Consider the following 15,681-nt stretch of genomic DNA (forward strand, 5'->3'; position numbering starts at 1 on the left):
CCAAGTATGCCTCAGTTGAAAAATAGTACAACAGACATTAATATTAATGATGAAATAAATTGCTGTAGCATTATGAATAAAATTTTAATTACAAAAAAAAAATGAAATAGCAGATGTAATCAAAATGACCAATATTATAATTACTGAAATCTATTCTTTCAAAGTCAACATATATTTTCTCTAATTATATAAAGATAATAGAAACATTTACCTATATGCCTTGAATGTATATTTATTATTGGGAAAACAACATATGATATCAAACAATGTTTTGACTTCATCCTTAGCAGTCATTCACAAGTTCAAATAAGGTAGAAAACAGTTTTAAAACTTAAAATCTAAAGTATCACTGCTTTATATTTTTGGCTTGAAAGTCTTCAGTACCGAGGACTGTTCTCTCAAGGGCCCATAATTTATGTTTTACACACATTTATAAAAAAAGTTTGAAAAACAATGCGAATAGGAAAGTAGCTTTAATTTAGTGTGAGTATGCATGTAGATATAAATTTTAAATTCACACTTTATAAATTCTGGGTTGATTGAATATATTTAAGCTTAACTTCGACAATGACTAACAGGATAAAATCCATACTTTGCTGAATACTATAAGTTATTTACCATATATATATATACATAAATCTATTATAAATAGAGTTTACAGAGAAGAATGTAATAGATACCAGTATTAGGAAGTAGTAGTTACACAACATAAATGCAAATACAAACACTGTTATATCTAAAGTAAAAATATTATACACTGAAAATATCAAAATCACATTTAAAAAAGGCTGCATCAATTGGCAAGTAAATTTAATATTTAAGTTGTTGTTATTAAATCTGAGTGGCTACAACTACTAGCATTCTATTGAAAACCGAGAAAACAGATATAGCTCAAACACAGCTGTGTAGTTGCACAAAGAATTAAAGAAAAATATCTTTGAAAGAAGGATTCTAAAATATTGAGTTACAACGTACAACAAGCAGTTTATTTGGAAAACGAAACAATCGTCAAAGCAGATTATGCATTAGTTACGTACTGTAGTTGGATGAATAGTGCAGTAACAGAGATTATAACATACTGAATACGGTAAAATTTTACGAAAAAGTAGTGATAAAACTGATATATAACTGTTATTGTTAGTATGATGGTGAAAGAATGGAAAGTCCTGATAGGTTGCCTAGAAACACAGGTATGAGCTTCTATAGTTAATTTGAATTAAAAGAATTGTGACAAAAATGATTGGTTCATTCAAAAGAATAGAAAATATGGGAACTTGTATTGTGTTTCTAGTATGAAGATACATTTTTTAAGAACCCAGAGATGAGTGAAGACAAACTTGGTCTTCCTAAGTTGTAAAGAAACCCACCCTAATTTCATGCTTTTGTGGAAGCGACTGGGGCAGCGGTTTTATTTCAGACTTTTAATATTGAGATCAAGGTTCAAATGCCTATTGTGTGCATTTTGAAATGGGTTTTAGGGTTTATATGTCATTTATGTAAGCTATTTCAGATGAGGGCATACGTTGATCTCTGATCCATTCTGGTGTTATGAGTGGTAGGCCTATACCGTAGTCACACGAAAAGTACTTCAAATCGGATTTGAATGCAACACTGACTGTTTTATATATACAGATGCTGATAGCACTATATATTTTATATATATAATATTGTATATAATATATACAAAGGTTTGAGGTATGAATCTGATGGAAGGTTTTATTATTCTTATTCCTCTTCTGTCAATGTCATTATCTGGCTTGTAGTTTCTGTGGTTTTTTACCATAAATGCCTAACTATAATTATATATATATACAAATAGTTATATATATAATAACCAAAAGGGCAGCCATTTTTCAAATTCTAAATGTAACAAAAGCAGACCACTTGGTTTTCTTCAACACTCTCTGGGTTAAATGACACTCCATGCAATGTTAATAAAGCCAATATTATTGAGGGCGCTATTCAACAGTGACTGGCTGCAAACATGAGTCTCATTCGGTTCGATTAGTGAGAAAAGGAATCAAGGAAGGGACAAAACAGGAAGAAAAATCACAAACAGACAACAGAGGGGGAATGAGAAATTGGCAGGAGAGCAGCATTGGTTTGTGTTTTAACATTTACTTTGCAGCCATTTTTTTTTTTTTGCTTTGGAGCTCAAATACAATCATTGCAACAAACAATATCCCACAGCAGGAGAAGCAAAAAATAAACATTTAAAAATAAAGAAAATATGAAAAAAAAGTAGCAAATACAAATAAATTGTAGAAAAAAATCAATTAAATTTGCCAAAATATTTACAATTTGTGTCAAAACGACTTGCAAACAAAACTGGGCCCTAAGTTAGTCTTTCTAATTACTTTTTTAGATTCCCTATTAAAGAATTTGTTCCTCATCTTCCTCATGAAATTTTAGTGACTCTACTTCAACTCACTCCCATAATTTTGGTGTCATAATTCCGACATCCATAATTGTACCTACACCTCACTTGGATAATTTATTTTATTTCCTTACAAGGAAACACGTAAGCCAAAATCTAAACAGTTCTTCGTAGTAAAGATTCTGATGGTATTTTAGCAGCTGCAACAGAAAAAGGCTCGCAGGAATTATGCTCCACATTATGTTAGGTGTGTATAAGTAAGTTTGTGTGTGCATATCTCTGTTTGAAGTGTTCTCGTCAGGAATATATATTATTATTTGTAACACTAATGATGTTTGCTTCCTTGTATCAACATATTCAAAAAGCTGATTGTCTTTCAACACAGAGCTTTAATTATTATTATTATTATTATTTAATATGTGCTTTAAGTTTTCTGTTTTGGATGTAAAATTCTGAAATAAATGATGAAAGTTGCCATCCACAATAAGATGACCAAACTATGACAGAAAGCTTCCAGTGTGTAGGTGCGATTGTAGTGTAGTTAGTTAAACATGAAATGCACACAAAATTTTTGGATATCCTATGGAAGTCAAAGTACACATGTTGTAGCGTGGACAATTTCCAACACTTTCTGGTAACAAAAACTGTTGGGAAGAATGAAGAAACGTTTGCAGCCAGTCAAAATATGTTGTAAATGCAGAAAAACAAGTGAGAAAAAACTATACAAATGTTGTACACATTGTTTTCTAAATATAAGATGTGTTAAAAGCCTACAACAGAAAATACAGCTAGTCAAGACGTGCCCGATGAACTTTACCCTTTGCTCCAAGGTCGGTTATCGGATTGGATATCGGCACTTTGGAGCCGAGTTCAGAGATCTGTTCCGAGAATGGGAGCTTGATGCTTGGACCCGCGGACCAAACACTGCTAATAGCCTTCGACAGGCCAGTAAACATAGAAGAAACCTCTTTGCCCACGTCCGCCTGAGTTGGGTCTTGTTGCGCTGTATTTAGTGGATTCCCGCCCAACTTCTGGGTAACGTCAAACAGAGAATCTAAAGCAACCAAATTCAGTAAGTAACTGCTCTAAACTAAAGCTCATTATAGTGTGCATAATAAAAATCATAATTGAAAAAAAAAAAAAACAATATTACAGGTATTGTGATACCTACTTTCATCTCAACCTACTACATATTAGTATTCATAATAAATATAATCATAAAAATACCCACAGTAATACCTACTTTTACGTTGGCCTACTACAGATACTCTAAAGCTCTTCGCTTTCAATACAGGTTCGTATATTTATTACTAGTAAGATTGCAAATTAGTTCTTTTATCCAATAAGTACATAGAATGTGTATACCATTACTGACGATTGTCAGAGAGTACAGTAACAACATTTGAAGATTGTCATAATTTGTAGCATCCAGGGCTAATATGATAACAAATAATTTTGATTCACTTTGATAATTACTTTTAAATAACTTTCTTGCTTTTTGACCTCCTTTGATAAATTGATTAAAACTTTTTAAATTTAGAAAACATAAATTTAACAGTTAGTATTAAAATTCAAATATGCATTTACAAAATACCATAGTTAACTTTGGTACATTTAATTAATGGTAGTAGTCAATAATTATTCATGTTATTATTTATACACTTGTTTCTATATCCCTATTCTGTATTATTTACGATTTCTTTAATAATTTACTACTTTATATGCCTGTATATTTTTGGGTAGATTATAAGACACTTAATGATGTTATGACACGTGTATTATATCCCTCAAGAAGATTTGTCTGATGTTTATTATATGTATGAGTCTGTAATTGATATTGTTTTCTATTGATCACTTAAACAGCAAATTGATGCTGTTTATACAAATAATATGTACTTACTTAATCCAGACCTCTGATTAGGTGGTTGGTCAGGTTTACCCTGCAGAGGTGGATAGCCTGATCTCTGATTGGATGTCAGGTCAGGTTTTCCTTGTGATGGTGCATATCCTGATCTCTGATTGGCTGACTGGTCAGGTGGACTTTGTTGTGATGTGTAGCCTGACCTCTGACTGGACATCGGGTCAGGTTTACCTTGTGGCGGTGGATATCCTGATCTCTGATTGGTTGTTGGGTCAGGTTTACCCTGTGATGGATGATAGCTTTGGCCTGCTTGAGTGTATGGCATTTGACCTTGATTTAATGGAGGCACTTGGTGTGGCAGTTGTGATTGGTTCGTCGGCCGCCCTTGTCGAGACATGCTACCACGATCCTGATCCTGCGCGTGGTTAGGTATTCCGTGCTGCTTATCCTCAACCCTATGGCCCTCACTACCAGCGCTATTCCTGCGAGGTCGTTGGGGTAAATCCCTGGCATGGCCCCTATAACTAGGTAGATCCCTATATGAGCCATGTCCAGATAAGCGATTATCTTGTCCAGGAATATTGTCCCTATCCATCTGTGAAGATATATCCCGGCTGCCAGAGGGATCCCTGTGAGGATCCCTGGGCATCTGACGCTGCTGTTGTTGCTGCTGCTGTTGTATGTCCCGTGGGTGTTTGCCATGTGGCATAGGATAGTGGTTCGTTGGGTCACTGCTGTGCTGTGATGTCATATCCCTTGGGTGATTTCCGTGAGTCACCTTGGAATAGTGGTTTGCAGGATCATTACTAAATTTTTCCACTGATGGAAGATGCCTGTGTTGGCTCTGCGGTCTGTAGCTTTCGTCTTGGGGATAGTGATCCGGTGGAGCACCTTGAGGGCCAGTATTGGGGTAGGGATTTGCATAGCCTGGGCCCCCAGAGTTGGTTCTTCTAACAGGTCCACCACCTGAAAGAAATATTAAAATAAAAATTAATAATTGAATCAATAATATATACACAATGAAAAAAATTTGTATCCAGTTGAAACAGCTCGCTAAATGTGCATACGGTAGTACCACTGATTCCAGAGGGTAAATTATTCATCCCAATGCAGAAGGTAATTCTTCTCCTGAAAGCCAGACCAATCATCAGACCATGTCATTCAGATAACACATCCAGATGTGAACAACACAACTCATAATGAAAAATAATTTCATCTTTAATTTCTTGTTTTTCTGTCATACTACTAAAATAAAAAGATCAGATTTTATTGTAACACAAAGCTGGTGATATTACTGAATATACTAAAATAAAAAGAAATAAAAACATAGATTAAAAACTAATTTTAAAAAAAAGATATCTACATTCTACCTACCGTACTCCATTGGATAGGTATTCACTCTGGAATCTGAGTCTCGTGAACTTCTTCTAGAGTCTTGGACATGAGCGGGTTGTTCTGGTGGGATTGGAGAAGGTTGCGGAAGTGGTCCATGGGAGACATCGGGGAGAGACAATGGATACCAATGAGGTTCATTGTCAAAGATGGCAGTATTCAAATTAATTAAAACCTAAAAATGACAACAAAAAAAACATTATAAAGTGTTAATCATATTTATAGTAATTCCAAGAGCACTAAGGTAAAATAGAAATTAATAAGTTATAATTATAATAACAAATATTGAAGTAATTTTGGTTTTTATTGCAGGTTTGTCGATTAAACTGTAGGACTGTGGGTTTTACTATGGTTAACCTGCAGAACTGTTTCTAGCTATTAGACGATATTTGTCCTTTTTAACATGGTGCCTTGCCTCTGTAAAAAGCAGTGTGTCCACTGAATTAGAGTTTACCCTCATTAAAGATGTCAGTAAATAAATAAACTTGCAATTGTATAATTCTTATACTATGCAATCTACAAAATCAATAATACACAAAATATGGATGTTATGCAGATCTGTGAGTTTTTGTCCATGGAACTGTAGGTCTGGGGATGGGGTTTGTCTATTGAACTGTGGATTTGTATATTCAAATAATTCAATTCAATTGTTTAATACTACAAGATCCATCAAGGGCAATTATCTGCAATCACAAATTCACAAAAAAAAAATCAAAATAACAATGAAAATAAAAAACACCATCCTCTTAAGGTAGTAAAATTAATGAAACTAAGAAATTAAGAGCTGCCTTAACGTTTGAAGGGGTGATATTAGCGGGATCAAGGACCAGGTCATAAGCGAGACCAAGAGCATATGGCAAGAATGATGAATGAAGACGGGAGGTATGAGCAGGGAAGGGAATAAAGGAAGAATGGCGAGAATAACGAAATGAAGTAGAGCATGAACGACACTGGGAGAGACAATCGTGTAATGGGTGATCTGGGTCCAGAACAATTTTTGAAAAAAAAGGAATGATGAAGAATTACAGCCTGGATTCAAAAGGAATAATATTGAATTTAGGATGGAAATTGAATTGTGGATGTGGATCAGTAGGTTTGTATATTGGACTATTGTTCTGGTTTGTTGAACTTCGGGTCTGTAGGTTAGCATATTAAACTGCGGATCAGTGGGTTTGTCTATTGAACTGTGGGTCTGTGTATAGTCTATTAAACAGTGGGTCTGTGGGTTTGCCAAATGAACTGTGGGTCTGTGTTAGCCTAGTAAACAGTGGATCTGTGGGTAGCATATTAAACTGCTGATCAGTGGGTTTGTCTATTGAACTGTGGGTCTGTGTATAGTCTATTAAACAGTGGGCCTGTGGGTTTGCCAAATGAACTCTGGGTCTGTGTTAGCCTATTAAACAGTGGATCTGTGGGTCGCCTATTAAACTGCGGATCAGTGGATTTGTTTATTGAACTGTGGGTCTGTCTTTGCCTATTAAACAGTGGGTCTGTGGGTTTGCAAATTGAACTGTGCGTCTGTGTGTTTGTCTATTGAACTGTGGATCAGTGGGTTTGCCTATTAAACTGTGGGTCTGTGGATCTGCCTATGGAACTGTGGGTTTGTGGATTTGTCTATTGAACTGTGTATCAGTGGGTTTGTCTATTGGAAGTGGATCAGTGGGTTTGTCTATTGGTTTGCATATTAAACTATTGGTCTGTGGGTTTTTCAATTGAATTGTGGGTTTTGGGTTTACCTACTGAACTGTGGATTAGTGGGTTTGTCTATTGAACTGTAGGTTTGCCAATTAATGCTGGCTTTGTGGATTTGTCTACTGAACTGACACATAGTTTCTTCAACTATGGGTCTGTTTGTCTATTTGAATGTGGGTTTGTATACTAAACTGTGGGTCAGCCAGTTATAAATAAGATTTTATCGTTCAATTGTTTCAGTTGTATGTCTTACTTGACCAATTAATTCTTTCGCTGTCTGGTTCGAATCCCAAACAGTCATTTCTAATGTACGCATCTTCATGTCAGTGGGTCGTACTGGACTATAAATAAACTGTTGGTTCCACTTGGGATCACACATCTTATGAAAAATCTGAGTTTTTCTTTTACTCGTCTCTCTGTAAAATTCAAAGTATAAAGAAATAAGAACATGGGTAAGTAGAATGAAATATCCTTTTTAATTTTTTGATAACTTTTGTGAATAGAAAGCTTCTGTATAAAAAATGTATAGCAAACCAACAACAAGGGCATTGGTCTAATAATCTGGCACTGTTTAAGCATTTTACATAATGTGTACATAAATTAAAAGTCAAAATATTGAAAAACAACAATGCTGTAGGAAAATATGGCTGGATCTTGGTAGATCTACAAATTACCGTCTGTTTGGTAGCAAATACATCTTGACGTATGGATAGCGAGCTTCTTTGTTCTCTCGAGGAGGTAAATTTTGAGCTGATAATATTGTAACGATTACATCTAAGTTTTGAACATCGTAGGCCAGTTTAACCTGCAAGCAGGGAAAAAATGCATACATTCATCACACCCTTATAAATATCAAATTTGCCGTCTTTTTTTAATTCTTTTTTCTAGTCTCTCTGATATAATTAAGCCCACGCTCCTTGAACACAAAATTGTGCCATTTTTTGGTGGTGGGTATTTACCAGGGGAATCCTCTTTTCAATGAAGGGGCAATTTCCAGAACTGCATGCCTAATTCAAAGCCAATCTTTGGAAATGTCAGCTAAGCTACTTATTCAAATCATACCTTGGATTTGGAAGGAGAAGCCTGTATGTAAATGTGTATAAGAGACAGGTGTTAGCCTTAACCATGAGGTGGGCTTACTACTACAGTACTGTGGTTGTAAATATTTTTTTGATTGTATTTGAATATCTAGTTGTTTTAAACTAGGAGGTGGTGGAGTACATTTATGATGACCAATGTTCTCGGCCAAACATTGATAGGAACTAAATGATGGGGGTGGAGGAAATAGTAATCATATCAACAGAATCTATCAAAAACTCACCCACTCTTGAGTAAAATATGCACACACAGTGGGTGGAATACCATACCGAGTACCTGTCTCTTATACACATCTAGATGTGTATAAGAGACAGGTGATACCCAGGTTATTGGTAAATGTTCAGAAATGGAAGTTCCAGGCTCTAACAATCTTAATTTGATAATGAAAAAAATTAATGCATTAACAAATTTTTTACATTATTTCTGTCGAAGTCAAATGAAAACTATTGAAATTAGAGGGATATATTTAAAAAGGGCAGATTTTCTTCTAATATTATAATGCATGCAATGCCTGTAAAATTGCAAATGTAGGCTTTGATTTTAAGCTTGATTTCCACCTCCCCCATCAACATATAAGAATGTGGGTATCATATTATGATAATAATAATATACTTCACAAATCATGACTCACATCGTTTTTGATACCAAAATTGGCAATACAACTGTTTAACATTAACTATTGCAAAAATTTGTCCATTAACAGCTTTGGACACAAAAGCATTTCTATTTTTGCACTTGTACCGCAGTACTCCACATTCTAATTTTCTTTAACACTTATTTCTGTTGCTTAAACACCTGTCTCTTATACACATCTAGATGTGTATAAGAGACAGCTCTGATATAATTAAGCCCACGCTCCTTGAACACAAAATTGTGCCATTTTTTGGGTATTTACCAGGGGAATCCTCTTTTCAATGAAGGGGCAATTTCCAGAACTGCATGCCTAATTCAAAGCCAATCTTTGCAAATGTCAGCTAAGCTACTTATTCAAATCATACCTTGGATTTGGAAGGAGAAGCCTGTACGTAAACACTGGTGGGGGGGGGGGGGGATGGGGGCGGGATGTGGGCTTAACCATGAGGTGGGCTTACTACTACAGTACTGTGGTTGTAAAGATTTTTTTGGTTGTATTTGAATATCTAGTTGTTTTAAACTAGGAGGTGGTGCATTTTTTATTGGTCATCATTTATGATGACCAATGTTCTCGGCCAAACATTGATAGGAACTAAATGATGGGGGTGGAGGAAATAGTAATCATATCAAGAGAATCTATCAAAAACTCACCCACTCTTGAGTAAAATATGCACACACAGTGGGTGGAATACCATACCGAGTACCGAGTGGAATTGACCAATGAAATGTTGTTATTACTTAATAAATATCTACGAGGTAGAGTACAAATGTGGCAAGCTGGTTTGTATATTCAATTACCAAGAGAAAAGACAAAATACTTCAAGCAAGTGTATAAAACCAGTAAATATATTTTTAGTAGTATTTTTTTATTGTTTTTGTCAAATTTTTGTACCGGTAGGTTTTTCTTTTATTTGTGCAAGATATGGCCTAATGCAACAAACCTCCTGTGTGAAAAAGTTGTTATTGTGAAACAAAGATTTTATATTATTAATTGTAATACATCATGTGTATTATACAGAATGCAAATGAATTGAACTCAAAAAAAGTTTTGATATTTGTATGTATCATGTATGCAGTAAGCTGGCATTTTGTCCATGTTGTCGCTATCCACCAAGAAGTATGACTAGGTGCGAATGTGCATACCTGGTGGGTTGCAATGCCAATGCATGATTATTAGCTGCAACACACTGAAATACTCCACCCAGGGAACTGAGCATAATGTTCCATAGGTGTTGATTCAACTAAGGAAGGAAGGGAGAGCGGAGTTTTTAGGTGAGGCACAAATCTTTCTAGCCATTATAAAGCAGATATATTATTTTTTTTTTATTTCTCTGACCATATAGAGGATTTTGTACACATGCGGTGAAAAACCCCAATGAACCTTCACCATCAAGGTTGTTAGCAATTCCGATGCAACTTGGGAAAAATTTTGATGCTCGTAAGCGCATCAAGAAAATGCCCACAAGAAGCACCTGTGAAAATAATTATTGAAATCACCAGAGGAATTAAATTGCCTTTTATTGAAAATAGGCAAAAATGTGTTGAGACATCAAAGTGAGAAATCTTGTGCCCAGATTGATTACATAGTAATTGGTTTGCACACCTGAGCCAGAATATATCAAGCCCTATCATTCACCGAAACCATCTTCGAAAACTGAACTTACCCGGTTCATTAATCGCTATACATTATCAAAAAAGATTAACAACTATACAATCAAATTAAAGATTTCATATTGTGTAAAGTGATATATTAGTCCATTGCCAAATTACTGTATTAAATCTTGAGATGAATTAGCAAGTACGAAGCAATAGGAATTAACTTCAAATTAGTGTCATATTGAGTATACGTGATATTTTTTTTAAAATAAATTTCATATTTATTTAATTCACTTTTAACTTATTTTGATTTTTACAATCAAAATAATTGTGTTCATTACTTTGAATATAGAAAATAATTATTTAAAATATTATTAATAAGCAATCATTAAAAGAAAAAATAAGCTCCATAAATAAAGTTGGTCCCAAATGATCATCTTTGATGAATGGTTCATTCTCATTTCATGTACAAAAATTTATATTTCAAATTGGTCAGGGAATCAGAGTTTTTGAAGCCACTGACCACTACATAGTCTTACTTCAGGAAGTTTAGTGTGGTTAGGTTAGTGGTGGGTGGTGGGGGGATGGAAAAGGGTAGGGGGAAATGGCATGACTGTAATGACGTAAGAATTTACTTTGGATATTCCATTTACTAGGTTTGTATCATATCATACATAGCTCAATACCCAGGTTATTGGTAAATGTTCAGAAATGGAAGTTCCAGGCTCTAACAATCTTAATTTGATAATGAAAAAAATTAATGCATTAACAAATTTTTTACATTATTTCTGTCGAAGTCAAATGAAAACTATTGAAATTAGAGGGATATATTTAAAAAGGGCAGATTTTCTTCTAATATTATAATGCATGCAATGCCTGTAAAATTGCAAATGTAGGCTTTGATTTTAAGCTTGATTTCCACCTCCCCCATCAACATATAAGAATGTGGGTATCATATTATGATAATAATAATATACTTCACAAATCATGACTCACATCGTTTTTGATACCAAAATTGGCAATACAACTGTTTAACATTAACTATTGCAAAAATTTGTCCATTAACAGCTTTGGACACAAAAGCATTTCTATTTTTGCACTTGTACCGCAGTACTCCACATTCTAATTTTCTTTAACACTTATTTCTGTTGCTTAAACACAGCATTGATGCTATGCAACATTAAAGTCTTATAATCTTGTAATACCAGAATATAGCAAATGTTTCATACTTGGAGATTACTATGTTTCAACGTCAAAGATTTTTGCATTTGTTTTAAGTCTCATAGAAGTTTGTTCCAAACATTGGTGCATGAGTTAAGACATGTAGTTTGAAAATGTTGTTGGGAAGTACCATTGATAAATAAATTTTAACATGATTCAAATTAAATATCAAAATTGTCTATCAATTAAATCAGGGGAACCTACCTGTAGGTCTCCATATGGTGATGCGCTTGTGAGCTGCGTACTGCTAGGACTTCCCGGAGATGTTACAGTCACAGAAGGCCGTTTGATTGGTTGACTGGGTTCTTCTCTGCTACTGCGAGTAGCAGAATCATATCCACTGCCTACAAGTCACATCAAATGAATTTTTAAAGCAAATTTTAGCCAATTGTTGACTGTGCGAATGTAATAAGTATTTTATAATAAAATATATGCTTAAAGATGTTTCTATCAACAAGATATGTATCACATGATAAAGACTTATTATTTTCAAGATGTCCTTCACCACAATTATGCACTTCTTATGTACTATCAAGTGGATGGTTTGATAGATGAATGGATGGATGCATGGATGCATAGATTGATGGATGAATGGATGATGGATGAATCAATGAATTGATGGATGCATTGATGGATGGATGGATGAATGAATAGAGGATGAATAACTAGATGGATGGATGGATGGATGAATGAATGAATAGATGGATGGATGGATTGATGTATATTATATTCTTACACATTATAGCAAACTTTTTGTTGGTACTCCACAAATCTATGGTCAAGTAGGTTCTGTACAAATTGTCTCCAAAACTTAAACACCTTACTACTACAGTATATATTAGACCCTTAAAATGTTTTTTGTTGGTAGATTTCCAGAGCACTCATAATGAGTGTAATTAGAAATATCTTGAATATTTTACATCTAGGAACTGTTTTTGAGAGAATCCTGTAGAGGTCTGATGGATAAGTATAATTAGCAATTATTTGAAACGTTTACTCTAGGATCATAAAAAGAAACTCGCATATCTACGTAGAGCAGCATTACACTTTTATGATAGAAATGAGAGTAAAACGACATCAGGAAACAGCACCCCAAGCTTTAAGCAAATTAATTTTGGATGGATTCATCTTAGAAGAATTGAAATTAAGATTCGCAATGTCAACAGTTTCAAACATACAGTAATGTTATAAGTCATTGGGAGTGGTGGACTAATGTCAACAAAGCAATCGTCTAGGCAATTTATAAAATGTCAATCAAATGGCACCATGGCAACTACTAATGTAATCAAACTGAAATGGATTTATTAATTAAATTTCTATCTAATCACTCTCCTTATTTTATATCATGAAAAACAGTTTCATAAATTTTATAAATTTTTGTTCATATGCTCAAATACCATTCTGAAAGTTTAACCAACCACATGAATGTCAAAAATTTCACTGAAATTTAACATAAAAATTCTAGATATAACAGATTTGTAGCCCGGTGGATTTCCTGACTTTTTGAAGCCTCAGTCTTTATAGACTCTCTGTTAAGTCCAGTCCAGTAGGCTTACACTTGTTTGTATTTTAAGGCGACTCCCCAATCTTTAACCAAACTTTGGTTCAAGGGACTTTATATATACCCAAGAAACTATGTTAAACAAAAGCGAAATTAAAGCTACGCCCTTGTACGGTTAATGAGAAACAGATTTTTGAATACTTTAAAACTGGGGTAAAAAGAGTGTAACCCCTTTTTTCCCGCCAGTTTTCAAATATTCAAAAATCTGTTTTTCATTAACTGTAAAAGAGTTTTTCGTCAAACACCTTTTTTGTGTTTTAGAAAAATCAATTGTATAACGTATCAAAAAAATGTTTCCCTCAAGAGCCTGGCTTTAAAATGAAATTCTGATAAGTCATATCAAAATCACACACATTCTAACATTAAATGGCGGTCTCAGTGGATGTTTACATTTCAAAAAGATACATGCATGATGATTACAAGCTCAAAAAAAATATAACAATGTGAATAGCTTAAACAAAAACAACAAACAAAAAAATCATCATTCATACCATATATGGTTTCTAGAGGTTCAAATAATCTTGAGTTTAAAATATTTTTGTGATAAACTAAAAAGAAAAGGAAAACATAAAAGAAAAAAATGAGCATGCGGTGAGTGAAAAGTGAGTAAACATGTGAATTGTGGAAGATTATATTTTAAACCACCAAATGGTGGTTTGAATTAAGTAATAATAATAATAATAAATAATTCTTTATTTGTCCTCGTATATGTATGCCTACACACTGGGAAATTTGGGCTGGGTCCCCGGGGACCCGTGGCTGCCATAGCTCGGAGCCAACTACCCCACTTACTCTACAACATCAAACGGATACAGACTAATACATACATGGTCCTTTACTCGCCTAACTCTCCTGAGAGGGTTATTCGAGGAGCTGAGCGTTTTTGTTATTATAAAAGACCTGAATTCAATACTCGATGCAGAGCCGGGTATCAAACCCGGGCCCTGGCGTGCAAGAGGCAGGAACCATACCAATTAGCCAAACGTTCAGCTAGTAACTTTGTATTTTTGTTCACAATACCACATTAGGTAAATACAAACTCTTAATATTTTGATTTTACCCCCTGTACAAATATCATTTATATCCTTAACTTTACTACCAGTAATGTTTTTTTTTTTCTAATTTATTCATTTTCTAGACTTCAACTAGCGTTTCCCTGGAATATGGAGAGAAATGTTGAGAAAACATCTCGGAAGATTCAGGTAATAATACATTCTTACCTGAATCTCAAAATATTCAGGTAAGAATATATTAACGAGCCGAGTGGCCGAACGGTAAGGCAGGGGTGCCGCTCGCTACAGCCTTAGAGATTGCCAAGAAAGCTGAACGGTAGACAATCAGAAATGGACATGTTAAACTACCAACAAAGTGTGGTTAGCAGAACATGAAACCTTTGAGCAAGAGTCACGATGATGTAGAAAATTTGTAACAAAGAGAAGTTTGCAGAACATCATTTATGAAGATTTATGGCAAAAAGCTGATTGGCAACAAAGAGTGGGTAGCAGGACATCCTTTATGACATTAGAATGATGGGGCAAACTGTCAACAAGTGGTTAGCAAAAATTTTTTTTATGAAGAGTGACAGAAATTAAAATATGAAAGAAATTGTGGAAAGATGATCAACAGACGGTCAATGACCTGCATCCCTCGCGATCAACTCAATCCATACAATATCTGCACCAGAGGTCACGACAAGAGACTCATTATACCAAAAACTCATACAACATTAAGCAAGTGCCCGTTCTTCCCAGACTCCATCCGTCTGTGGAATAGCCTACCTCAACAAGTTGTTGATTCAACATCTATCGACACATTCAAGGACAGTGTATCAAATATTTCACATCTGTTAATTTTCTCAAGTGAACAAAATTGACTACCAGCGCTGAGCGAATATATATACTCTACGAGGTTTATGCACATTACAGGATGATGATGATGATGATGATGGTGATGATGATGATGAACAGAATAAAGGTTGGCATAAACTCTACTGAAGAAATAAAGCAGAACTGGTGGACAAAATGTTAACAGATCGTTGTCATAAAGACTTTCTACAGCAAAGACTGGTTATTATTTAGATATGTACTGTACTGTAGGCCATTTGGAACTGGGTTTTTAGAACTGATAAAATAGTTCACATTTCTGAAAGGCGTACTAAAGATCATGATAGTTTAATAATCATAAATGCCATTGCATATGGGCCATATTGGATCAGCCCTCACTGAAAAAAATATCCTTAAAATATCAAAG

The 15,681-nt window shown here is 34.5% G+C and overlaps 1 protein-coding gene across 7 annotated transcripts in view; it reads right to left on the reverse strand.

Annotated features, from left to right (window-relative positions):
- Positions 1 to 15,681, reverse strand: part of LOC117116147 (regulating synaptic membrane exocytosis protein 2-like) — a 49,929-nt gene that overhangs the window by 23,610 nt on the left and 10,638 nt on the right. For 5 of the 7 annotated variants that reach the window (XM_033260138.1, XM_033260137.1, XM_033260132.1 and 2 more), the window contains exons 6-12: positions 13,923 to 13,979; positions 12,075 to 12,214; positions 7,997 to 8,127; positions 7,576 to 7,738; positions 5,613 to 5,805; positions 4,278 to 5,204; positions 3,195 to 3,431 (exon numbers count right to left, since the gene is read on the reverse strand). In XM_033260138.1, coding sequence (XP_033116029.1) covers positions 3,195 to 3,431; positions 4,278 to 5,204; positions 5,613 to 5,805; positions 7,576 to 7,738; positions 7,997 to 8,127; positions 12,075 to 12,214; positions 13,923 to 13,979 — 1,848 coding nt within the window. The remainder of the gene's footprint in view (positions 1 to 3,194; positions 3,432 to 4,277; positions 5,205 to 5,612; positions 5,806 to 7,575; positions 7,739 to 7,996; positions 8,128 to 12,074; positions 12,215 to 13,922; positions 13,980 to 15,681) is intronic. The other 2 variants (XM_033260135.1, XM_033260139.1) reach the window with 2 other exon arrangements.

The sequence above is a fragment of the Anneissia japonica genome, unplaced genomic scaffold, assembly GCF_011630105.1.
Source record: "Anneissia japonica isolate Jap-2015-1 unplaced genomic scaffold, ASM1163010v1 scaffold287861_len940595_cov192, whole genome shotgun sequence".
In the NCBI taxonomy this organism is placed as follows: domain Eukaryota; kingdom Metazoa; phylum Echinodermata; class Crinoidea; order Comatulida; family Comatulidae; genus Anneissia; species Anneissia japonica.